The sequence below is a fragment of the Pimephales promelas genome, chromosome 19, assembly GCF_988280905.1.
Source record: "Pimephales promelas chromosome 19, fPimPro1.hap1.1, whole genome shotgun sequence".
Classification (NCBI taxonomy): Eukaryota; Metazoa; Chordata; class Actinopteri; order Cypriniformes; family Leuciscidae; genus Pimephales; species Pimephales promelas.
The window spans coordinates 14,982,705-14,995,315 of record NC_142787.1 but is presented as its reverse complement, the minus strand read 5'-3'; the positions used below and the strand labels follow the sequence as shown (position 1 = coordinate 14,995,315).

The window sequence follows — 12,611 nt, the reverse complement described above, 5'->3', positions numbered from 1 at the left end:
TGGCAATCCCAACCCATATACATTTGAGTGAAAGATTATAAAGACAAACTTGCATTACAACATTTAGTTGGTCACAATAAGATACATGTTCATGTTGACTTGCAGTAAATAAAGGGGTGATATATGAATACATATGTTTTTTGTCTCTGTGACAGAGAGAGAGAATAATGTACAGGCAAAACGTAAGATAAATGTTTGACATCCTGTGTTGTTGATAGTGCAGTGTATTAATCATGGTGTATTTTCCTGCTTAGCCTCTCCCATTCAACACACACACGCATGCTTGAGATTAACACACTGAGCTGTAATCTGTTGTCTGGAGGGACACACAAGGCTAAATTATTACACTACTATCTTTAGAATAAAGCCCCGATTCACTCCAACTGCAGAAAAATACACAATCGTCTTACGCAATCTTCTTACACAATGTAATGGAACAATGTGCATGATTATTGGTTCTTTTTTGTCAAATAGAAAACATGCATTTCACATGTGAGCGCATGTGGGAGTGTTTTTTAAATCCATGTGTTTTTTATTCAATCAAAATGGAATTTTGAGGATTTACTGTATATTTGAATGTGAAATCAGACGTGACCTGTATTTTTACATTTCTGATGTAAATGTGAGTGATTGCGTTCGCTTGTAGGATGAAATTTTACATGGGAAAATGGGAAATTCCTTTGGTTTACCCATGAAGGCTTTATATTCATCAGAAGCGATACACATGGATGAAGCTCAAGTGTATGTGAAACAGAAATAAATCAGTTGTTTTAAGGCCATATTGATCGTACAGTGAAACTGGCCTAGATTTCTCTTCCAGAAACTCAGACAGAAGAGAGAAAGATGATATTCACCAGAGAAAAGATGCCAATGTGTGTGTGTATGCTGGGAAGTGGAGCTGTGATAGTGCATGCATAATTTCGCTCTTTTATAGCTCAAGAGACTTGTCAAGAGTTCTATGTTGTGCTTCATTTAAGTATCCGAGAGAGAATAGCTGACATACAGTAAGAGACAAAAATATAAATATGAAGAATATTTGGCTAACGTGAACATTAAGTTATAAAACATTATTTTTGAATGTTCCAAATGTCCAGTTTTTTAAAAATAACCTTTTTTTCCCTTAGTTTTACAAATGTTCCGTTTTTTCACTCTACAAACATTAGGTGGTAACGTTAGTTTTTAATGTTTGAAGATTCTAAAAATAAAAATCGTTTGACCAACAAATAAAATAGCAAGTTATTTGAGCTGTAAGTCTGTTGAAATCCCTATTTTTTACAGTCATATAAAATTGGATTTAACTTTACACAGTATTTTTACCTGATCTCATGAGAAAACAACCATTTTCACACCGTGGTATGAATGTAATGATGATGTAATGATGATTTTTGAATCATCAAACACAAAGTATACATGAAGGTTCACCCATGAACATAAACACTCCCGTAAACACGTACAAATGAGATGATACAAATTAGTGCTGAAAACAGGCGCGCAGCTTAAAGTTATAGAGATATAAAGAAGTTTATCAAATAAAGAAGAAAAACCACACTCTCTAGTTATATCTTATATCTTTTTTATTAATACCATGTCCACATAGACGCGTTACAGCCTAAGCCATCGTCAGCGTGGACATGGAAATAATAAAAAAGATATGAGATATAACTAGAGAGTGCGGGTTTTCATCTTTATCCACAAATTTGTCAAATATAAAAACAACTGGTTTAACCAGATCTGTTTTTTTTTGTTTTTTGTTTTCATTTTCAAAACACTTTCATGATCCTCGGAAAACTTTGTTGTATGAATATATATATATATATATATATATATATATAAAGTTGATTGAACTGGAAAAAGTGAGTTAATACAACGAAGGAGAATGATTTAATTATCAGAAACTCAAAATATAAGTTCCCTATCGTAGTCACTTCGAGTTACGTCAGAAGTGACGGAGATTGGGGGTTTCGCATAGAAAGCCAATCCTCTTCGAGTATTAAAACACGAGCCAATGGCATGCAATGCCTTGGGGCTGCGGAAATTTGCATAGCGTACTCCGCCCTACTCCGTGAGTATAAAAGGAGGAAGTGAACGCAACCGCAGTATGTTTTCGCTTCGGAGCCAAGAGAACCTCTTCACTCCTGAAAGCACTGTTCAAGACTCTTCGAGACGAGCGTCCTCTTCAGTGTTGGTGTGACGGCGGTACCCAGCGAGATTCTGCATCGCCTGCGATCTGAGCAGTGGTCTGCCAGACTTTGCGCTTCTCCCTGGTCGCTTCAGCGCTGAAAGAGTGAATTTCCTCCTCTCATTGAAAGAGCTGCACGCGCACGTCTTTTTAAAGACGGTTCGCCCGTGCTCTTCTGGGTGTGATTGATTTCTGTCGTCATCTGATGGTCACGATCGCTGCTTTGTATGCCTGGGCATTTCAGCATGCAGCAGCAGCGTTCGTGGATGACTCATTTTCCTTCTGTGGGAACATGACCATCTCTACACTGAGGTCGAGACTCAATGATCTCACTTGAGTGAGAGTCCCGGTCCCCCCCGCTCGATCGGTTTCCTCCATAGGGGGCCCGTCGACCCGGGGACCTGGTGATTTACGGTGATGGTGTGGGATAAGCCCCGACGATTCCTCGGGCCACACCTCCCGCCTCAGTGCGAGAGCCAGCGAGCGTTAGTTCGATTCAGTCGGTTGCTTCTTCGGTGGCACCGGCTGCTTCGGGCAGCGCTCCAGATGATGATGCGATGTCGATCACAGCATCACTAGGCGGGCTTGACTCCTCGGGAAGTGAGGATGCGGCCGCGTTGCCTCCCTCGGGAGCGTCAGCGCCGCCGTGTCTGATCCCGCGATGATGGCCGTGCTATCTCGGGCGTCCGTGAGCATCGGGTGGGGGTGGAACTCCGCCCCTCCCCGATCTCTCGCGGCTGAATAATTGGTTTTTGGGTAACGCTGCCGCCTTACGGCCACGGCCAACCCCAATTTCCTTTTTTCCCCGAGTTGCATGCGGAACTGACACGCACTAAAAAAAAAAAAATAAATAAAAAAAAAAAAAAAAAGCGTGCTTAGTTCCCCGCCCTTCCTCCCCTCGGCGATGCGGCTGTCTGTGGGTACGCTGGGGCTCCCCCGGTCAACCGGCGGTTGCTCTCAGATGCCCCTCCAAAGCCTATGGGTTCTCGTCGTCTATGGCGGCGCGATTCTGTAGAGCGGCGGGACAGGCAGCCTCCGCCCTGCATATGATGAGCACCTACAAAGCTAGCTGCTCAGGAATGTGCACGAGGAGGTGACGGACCAAGCGAGCTGCGAGCCTGTCGCCTACCTTGTCCTTAAACGGGTCACGGAGGCGGTCGCTCGCTCCCTTGGTCAGGTGATGCCCACCGCTGTGGTCCAGGAGCATCATAATGTTCGGCGGTGCGGTCCAGGACTTTGCCCAGCACTTCTCGACCGCCTAGGAGCAGACGAAGGCGGTTTCTCTGCCCCGACGGCCAGCTGCTGCCTCCAACCAGCCGTCGGCTCGGACGCCTCCGCCAGCTCGCCGCCGAGGACGCCCCCCTGCGGCTCCCTTCCCTCCCACGCGGCCCCAGCAGCAGCCTTCAGCCGGTTCGCGTCGCGGAGGAGGCCACAGGTAAGCGTCCCAAGAAAAGAGCCCCCCCTCAGGCCGCGTGCCCCGCTAGATGCCAGGCGAAGCGATGTTCCTGAGGCGGGCCGCTCAGTGATAGTGTCATGGTTTTTCTCAGGAGGCGGTGGCAGGGCCCCTCCTTCCCCGGTGGAGGGCCGGTGGAGAATCTTTTGTTCTAGCTAGCTCCCTGAGCTGGTTGAGGAAAAGCTGACACTGTCATTGAGCACACAGACTGGAATGAGCGCGCACGACGTCCAGTGCGTCGCCCCGTTCATTCCTCTCTGTCTCGGAGGGCGCGGAAGGGTGCGTGTGTCGTCCCCGGGCTACGCCAATCCCTTCCCCCTCTGTCGCCAGACCCCCGGCAGAACAGACCCCCGTGGAACGCTCTGCCTTCCCTGGTCTCTTCTGTCGGGGAGCGGGTTTCGACGGTGCATCCGGACGGGGTAACTCCTGCACGCATGCCGGTCGACCCGCCTCGCTGCCCCTCCGGGGGGACGTCTGTGGTTCGCATGACCCCGTTGGCTCACTTCCTGGAAGCCTGGCTAGCGCTTCCCGGGGTTCCCGCTGGGTCATCAGAACGATCGGATTCGGCTACGCGATTCAGTTCGCACGGTCTCTTCCCCGCTTCAGGGGAGTTCGCTCCACGATGGTTGGTGGCAATGCCCCAGTCTTGAGAGCGGAGATTGCGACCCTGCTGGCGAAGGGTGCAATCGAGACGGTCCCTCCAGCCGAGGTGAGGTCCGGGCTTTACAGCCCCTACTTCATTGTCCCCAAGAAAGACCGGTGGGTTACGACCGATCCTGGACCTGCGCATTTTGAACCGTTCTCTCCATCGACTACCGTTCAAAATGCTCACGGCCAAACGCATTTTCGAATGTGTTCGGTATCAGGATTGGTTTGCAGCGATCGACCTGAAGGACGCGTACTTCCATGTCTCCATTCTCCCTCGACACAGACCGTTTCTTCGGTTTGCCTTCGAGGGCCAGGCATACCAGTACGCCGTTCTCCCATTCGGGTTAGCTCTGTCCCCTCGCGTCTTCACGAAGATCGTCGAGGCAGCCCTTGTTCCCCTTCGCGAACACGGGGTTCGCATCCTGAACTATCTCGACGACTGGCTGTTACTAGCACACTCTCGAGCTCAGGTTTGCGAACACAGAGACCTGGTGCTACGGCACCTAGCCCGTCTGGGCCTTCGGGTCAACCGGGAAAAGAGCAAACTTTGCCCCGTGCAGAGGATCTCTTTTCTCGGCATGGAGATAGACTCGGTCGCCATGTCCGCGCAGCTCACGAACGAGCGCGCGCACTCACTGCTGGCTTGTCTTCGACAGTTCGAGGGCAAGAGTGCGGTTCCACTGAAACTTTTCAGAGGCTCCTGGGGCATATGGCATCCGCGGCCGCGGCAACGCCGCTCGGTTTGCTTCATATGAGACCGCTTCAGCTGTGGCTTCGCGATCGAGTCCCGAGGTGGGCATGGCATCGCGGCTCGTTCCGAGTTCCAGTGACTCCGACGTGCCGCCGATCCTTCTTCCCGTGGTCGAACCTCAGCTTTTTACGGACAGGGTCCCTATTCAGCGAGTTTCCAGGCATCTCGTTGTCTCCACGGATGCGTCTACCACGGGTTGGGGTGCCATGTGCAATGGGCATGCAGCCGCCGGTTCCTGGACAGGAGCCCAGCGCCTCATGCACATCAATTGCCTCGAGCTGTTGGCAGTACGGCTCGCCCGGCACCGCTTCCGAGCGTGCTCTAGGGCCAGCATGTGCTTGTCCGCTCAGACAACACTACGGCAGTAGCGTACATCAACCACCAGGGGGGGTCTACGCTCGCGCCGGTTGTCGCAGCTCGCCCGCCACCTCTTGATATGGAGTCAGAAGCACCTGAGGTCCCTTCGTGCAGTTACATTCCTGGAGACCGGAATCGGGCAGCCGCGAGCTGTCCCGGGCCCGTCCCATCTCCGGCGAATGGCGACTCCATCCCCAGTCGGTCCAGCTGATTTGGGACCAGTTCGGGGAGGCACAGTTAGACCTGTTCGCCTCTCGGGACTCGTCCCACTGCGCCCAGTTATTCTCTGACCCGCGGCTCTCTCGGCTCGGATGCGCTGGCGCACAGCTGGCCACGGGGCCCACGCAAGTGTGCGTTCCCCCAGTGAGCCTCCTTGCACGGGTGTTGTGCAAGATCAAGGAGGACGAGGAGCAGGTCTTGCTGGTAGCCCCCTACTGGCCCACCAAGACGTGGTTCTCCGAACTCTTGCTCCTCGCGACAGCACCTCCTTGGCCTATTCCTCTGAGACCGGACCTACTCTCTCAGAGACGGGGCACTCTGTGGCACCCTCGTCCCGATCTTGGAGGCTGCACGTGTGGCTCCAGGACGGGACGAGGCAGGTTTGAGTTCGCTGCCACCTGCGGTGGCGGCAACCATCACTTCCGCAAGAGCGTCGTCCACGTGACACCTTTATGCGTTGAAGTGAAACCTCTTCGTCAATTGGTGTTCTTCTCGCTGAGAAGACCCCCGGAGATGTTCGATCGGAGTCATGCTTCCTTCCTGCAAGAGGGGTTGGAGCGCAGGCTGTCGCCCTCCACCCTTTGGATTATGTCGCGGCCATTGCCGCGTCTCATGATGCAGTGAAAGGTAAGTCTATGGGAAGCATGACCTGGTCATCAGGTTCCTGAGGGGAGTGAGGGGGCTAAATCCGCCTCCCTCCCCTCCTGCCCTCTGGGGACCTCTCAGTAGACCTGGGTGCTCTGCAGAGGCCTCCCCTGGAGCCTTTGCAGTCGGTAGAGTTTTTGCCCTGTCCTATGTGACAGCACTCCTGATTGCATTGGTATCCATCAGGAGAGTAAGGGACCTGCACGCACTCTCTGTTGACGAAGTGTGCCTGGAGTTCGGGCCGGCTTACTCTCACGTATTCCTGAGACCCCGGCCTGGATATATGCCCAAGGTTCCTACCACTCCCCTCCGGGACCTGGTGGTGAACCTGCAAGCGCTGCCCCTGGAGGAGGCAGACCCAGCCTTGGCACTGCTCTGTCCGGTACGTGCTCTCCGCACCTATGTCGACAGAACGCAGTGTTTCAGGACCTCAGACCAGCTCTTTGTCTGTCATGGGGGGAGCCAGAAGGGAAGGGCTCTCTCAAAGCAACGGCTGTCCCACTGGATAGTGGATGCCATTGCTTTGTCTTACCAGCAGCAAGGCCTTCCGTGCCCCCTTGGTGTGACGGCCCATTCCACTCGGAGTGTAGCCTCCTCTTGGGCTTTAGCGCACGGCGCCTCGCTAACAGACATCTGCAGAGCTGCAGGCTGGGCGACACCCAACACCTTCGCCAGATTCTATAATCTGCGAATTGAGCCGGTATCCTCTCACGTACTCGTTTCGGCCAGTTCTGGATCCGCTCAGGTGTCTTCGCTTGCTCGCCACTCCACTCCCCGGACTGGATAAGTGCGATATTTCCTCAGTTCTTCCATTGAAGTCTTGAGTCCTCCAGCACCGACGATGCGGGCACCACTGCGTTGCTCTGGATGCTAGCTAGGTGCCTCCATGCGCACGGTTCCCCATGGTAACCGTCTCATGTGTATTATCCACTGTAAGCCTCTCTGAGCATGTGTCTTCCCTTGGCAAGCCATCTGCCACCCCTGGAGTTTAAATCAGTAGCCACCTGCGGTTGGTACTCCAGTGTTCCATATGCGTTCCTATGTGGCCATATGTGTATTCTTAAGTCCTCCCTTCGGTAGGCAGCTGGTAGCATGTCCCCTTCGGGATATGTTCCCAGTGTACCTTGGTAATCCTGTGTCAAAGTCGGATCCCCAAAAAAAAAAAAAAAAAAAAAAGAGGTAAGGCTCGGGGGTTCAGTCTTTCGCAGGGCACTGGAAGACAGCTTGAAGATGGCGTGATGGCACAGACCCCCAATCTCCGTCACTTCTGACGTAACTCGAAGTGACTACGATAGGGAACGTCTCGGTTACGTATGTAACCCTCGTTCCCTGAGTAGGGAACGGAGACGTTACGTCTCCCTGCCACTTCTGCTGTATCGCTGGGTAGAGGCCGAGTTCAGTCTTGGCTCCTCAGCGAAGACATACTGCGGTTGCGTTCACTTCCTCCTTTTATACTCACGGAGTAGGGCGGAGTACGCTATGCAAATTTCCGCAGCCCCAAGGCATTGCATGCCATTGGCTCGTGTTTTAATACTCGAAGAGGATTGGCTTTCTATGCGAAACCCCCAATCTCCGTCACTTCTGACGTAACGTCTCCGTTCCCTACTCAGGGAACGAGGGTTACATACGTAACCGAGACGTTATCTGAACTAAATAAATTATTTAAGTTGATTTGACAAAAGAAAAAATGTTGTGATAAAAAATCTTGAAAATATTTTTTTACAGTGTATGGCAGAAATGTAGATTTAGCTTGTTGTGTACACTCAGAATTCCAGAACGATGTTAATCCAGGATCATGTCCTGCTCGCTTAGACCATGTTAAGTAAACATTAGTATGTGTGTATGTGTGTGTCTTACCGAGCTTCTGCATGCATGCGCGTAGCCGCTCCTCCAGACTAACCACGCGGGAGTGCAGGTCATCGTAGTCGTAGGCTCCCATCTCCTGCTGGAGGAGGCCGAGGCTGGCCGTCAAGTTCTGCACCTCCTCCTTAAACTGCTGAACCAGTCGGGCGTCAGCCTTGTACTCCTCCAGCACGGGAATTAGCGGACGCAGCTCCGCCATTTTTGCCTTTATGGCCTGCAAATATGTAATGTGGGGAAAGTTGGAAAATCTGGCTTGCTTGTACACTGTGAAGCCTGTCTGAACCCTCGCTGTCTACAGTGGCCTTGATGTTGAACAGTGTGAAGGTGTGTGCATCAATCTGTGTGAAACTTTTAAAAGTAAATGTTTTTTTTTTTATATAGAACACTATATATGCCCTAAAGTATATGGACACACACCATACCAATATGCAATATACTATTAGCATTTATAATGAGTTAGTCATTCTTTTGCTTGTATAACATCTTTGAATCAATCCTCTGGGAAGGTTTTTCTAGATTCTGGGATGCGGATGCGTGGATTTGCTCCTGAGCATCGGTGAGGTCAGGTTGGGTGAATGCGAAAGATCTTCTCGCGTCCGTGTCAGACAACTAGATAAATAAAAAAAAAGTTTGAACCTCGCTAGAGCAAAAACAGACCCCTTCTTCCAGATCCTTGTAAAAATAGAAGTGTGCTTTAAGATATGTTTGAACACACTTTGAACTTTTTAATACTGTCAAAAGTTTTACTTCTTGAATTTGACTTTTTGAATCATTCTGTTTTAATAATCTTTTGTTGCGGGAATGAGAAGGACTTGTTTTGATGTGTTGAATGGACCAAATTGCAATTTCCTCATTACAAATGACTTTTCATTAAAGTATCTATTAGTTTACCAGTGCTTCTTAGTACATTTGGCAGATTTCTTTAAGCATATTTCAAATACTATGGAAATAATTCTGAAATTACATATAATGTACTTTGGGTTTAAATTTAAACGTATTAATATGTTTTCATTTAATCGCAATTAACATGTTATTCAGTGTCCAAACACATTACATTCAGTCCGCACTTAATTATATTCCTGGTTATAAGTTATATTTCCATAATATACTTTTTTTTCTTTTTTATATTATGCTAGTGATGTTGTAGATGAAAATCCTTTAAATAGATGTCCATATACTTTTGGCCATGTAGTGTATACTGGTGCTAACCAATATGTTGATCTGATGAACTTTTTAAAATGTTCTTATAGCAATGAACCATTAAAAATGTTTATTTTGAGGAGTGTGTGGGGTCCTGGTAAACCCTAAGTTATGAAGACAAAATGTCCCCACAAAGATGGCAATATCCAAAATCCTTGACTTGTGGGGACATTTTTTGGTCCCCAGGAGGAAAACAGCTTATAAATCATACTAAGTGTAGCCTATGTTTTTTGGAAAATGTAAAAATGCAGACAGTTTTCTGTGATGGATAGGTTTAGGAATAGAGTTAGGGTTAGGGGACAGAATATACAGTTTATACAGTATAAAAATCATTATGTCCCCATAAAACGTGCGTATGTGTGCGTGTGCGTGCGTGCTTGTAGAGCCAGTGAGAGACCAGAGGCCGAGCTGCAGTAAAACTATAGAGATTCGTATCAAAATGATAGATCTCCAAACATTTATCGACGAAATGAAGCGCTCTGAACACGGTAAACAATTGGGAAAAGACTTTATTAGTTATCGTTTAGAATGCAACAGCAGAAAGGGACACATGCTGAAATTACAACTCACATACAACAATGTGATGTTAAGATTAAATTCCTTACTTCAAAAACGCATATTACTTCAAAAACAAAAGATTCATAGTGACAAATAATAAGAGGAATAAAAAAAAAACCTTAAGCAACACTAGCAAAGATGAGATAATAATGGTAATAGTAGTAATAATAATAATAGCAATATATCAATGTAACTAAATAATGTAGATCATATAAATAAAACGTAACAATTCTTTAGAGTAGCATGCAGGAGGAGATCTGATTGGTGGTTGGATAAGGGAAGGGGAGGAGTGTTTCTTACAGCTAATGTCATATAGAATATGAGAATCGTGACATAAACAGCATGATTGACGCCCACTTCAGCCAATCGTGGGTTAGACCTGCGTCTTCTGGCCTCTGGCTCTCCTATCATGTCTTTATAGTTAGCCCTGCAAGCAAGAAACAACACACTCAGCACAGGGAGCTAACTCGCTAACCTATCTATCACATTCACGTGTTCTCACAGTCACACACGCACCCGCTCATGTACTTGCACACGCACGCTTGTGTTATAATATTACATTCCATGCATGCGTCACGATTCAAGTGTCTGTCACGGGACGTTTTGATTATATGCTACATTGTAGGAACTGAAATGTGCAGATCCTTTATTATTGTTTGATTATAGTTTCACTCGCTTTTATTATTATTATACTATTATAAATATTCGTATTAAAATTCATCTACAAAAAAAAAATGCAAATATTATGGAATCAGACAGGTCTGCACATTTCACAAAAATCATACAAGCATTTAAGGTGTGCATGCAGTGTGCTGTCTCCACATGGGCTGATGTGTGAATTCATGTGAAATATGTGCATTGCTTACATATAATTGTGTGTTTACCTTGTATTGCTTGGCGATGTTTTGTTTGTGGTTCTCTTCCACCTGCCTGAATTTGGTCTCCAGGCCGCGGAGTTGATCTTCCATCTTCACCACGTACTGCAGGTCCCTCTGGGTCCGCTGGTCCAATACTTGGATTGATTGCGTCATGTTTTGCACCTAAAAACACGCACAGACGCACACACAAACATACAGTTATTAGAGATATTGAGATCATGATCATTTCGTTTTCAAGAAACGTCTAAATGTAAGTATTCTAAAAACATTCATCTATCTATATAATGAATCTAGTGACCTTTAGTAAACTAGCGAGATCTGCAGCTACTCCACGTCTAGTAATGATTTGATGGTGTCCGAGGAATTGCATCATTGTCTATCTGACGAAAGGCTGTTTGCCTCTGCTCCAGTCGTGTTCCAGGGGAACTCATTAACTCTGTGTGTTTGATACTGTTGTCAATGAGTTGTTAGGCTCATGCCTCTAGGTCACTTTGATCTCTGGAGGAAAACTCTGGTTGTCATAGATTCGGTGTCTGTGGCAACTTTGCATTAAAGGTAACGTGATGCCCAAGGGCAACGCAGTAGAGCATTATGGGTCGGGGGTCACCTTCTCCAGTAGTTGGCGGAGTTGTTTGGTGCGGGCGTCTCTCGAGCACATGGTCTGCTGAGGTGCAACGACCGTACAGACACACCTGCCCTCGCTGTCCTGAGCCGAGCTGTACACCTGCCATGACTCCTCTGGGTTAGCGGGTAAAACCTGTGAGAGAGGAGAAAGAAAGGAGATACCAGTGTTATAACATCTAAAGGTTATAATCCCATATTCATCACAAACACTTGACACAAGATTACACAAAACCCCATCTGCCCTGCCACATCAGATCAGACCACGCCCATATCCGCACCCACCAATCAGAATGCAGCAGCATTACATCTACTACCATCAGTCTCATTCACACACACAGTTTTATGGTTGTATTTGACTGACAGCTGTTTGAGTGAAGGGATCTTATCCCATTCAGATGTGCCATTCTTGAACTCGTGTTACAGATCCAGATCCGATCACAGTGTGTGTGTGTGTGTGTGTGGAGCTGGTGAGAGTGAGGAACAGATGGAGGGTTGATGAGCATCACTGATGCAGGTCTGGAGAGTCCTAAATCTCCAAACCAGTGCTGAATATTACCACACTGCAAATAGACTTTGATTTTATCTGATTTGCAGTCTTTTTATATTTGTTAATTAGAAGTTATATTCAAATTGCCCATTTAAACTGTATTACGTGAAACAAGTGACAGAACTGTGGAAGAACTATACAACTTCGCTTATAAATGTTGGTGATATACTTTGTTATATTCAGCTGTTTGAACACAAAAATGTTCTCATATTTGAACGCAACAGAGACTATATATACAAGTTTGCCTTTTTAAGCTTGCTATAGACCTCTTTTACTTTTTCAAATGCACTGCATCTTATTCTAGTAAAATCGCAAAAAAAAAAAAAGTTTCATTAAAATAAAAAGTTTAATAGGACGAAATAGAACACTCATATTCGAAGCGACAACATTATACATTTGAATATGTACTATGAGCTAAGTGTAACCTTTATATTTGCAAGAGACTGGAGTAAAGAAATAAGGGTTACATAAGCGTTCGAAATTCCAGGACAACGCCACTTTCTGAAAACGAGAACGAACGCGCAAGGAGGCGCGCACACAAGACCCGAAAATTAAAATAAAATAATACTATAGAATGCACACGAATTACGCCCCCGTGTGAACGCCCCCTTAAATGTCGCCAAAAAACGCGGATTTGATTCGCACTGCTGTATGCGCGAATGTTTTTTTTTTTTTTTTTTTTCTTCACA

The 12,611-nt window shown here is 47.2% G+C and overlaps 1 protein-coding gene across 2 annotated transcripts in view; it reads right to left on the bottom strand.

The window, feature by feature from the left end:
• Positions 1-12,611, bottom strand: part of olfm1b (olfactomedin 1b) — a 38,352-nt gene that overhangs the window by 9,689 nt on the left and 16,052 nt on the right. For both annotated transcript variants that reach the window (XM_039681770.2, XM_039681768.2), the window contains exons 2-4: positions 11,359-11,508; positions 10,758-10,913; positions 8,110-8,329 (exon numbers count right to left, since the gene is read on the bottom strand). In XM_039681770.2, the coding sequence (XP_039537704.1) occupies positions 8,110-8,329; positions 10,758-10,913; positions 11,359-11,508 (526 nt within the window). The remainder of the gene's footprint in view (positions 1-8,109; positions 8,330-10,757; positions 10,914-11,358; positions 11,509-12,611) is intronic.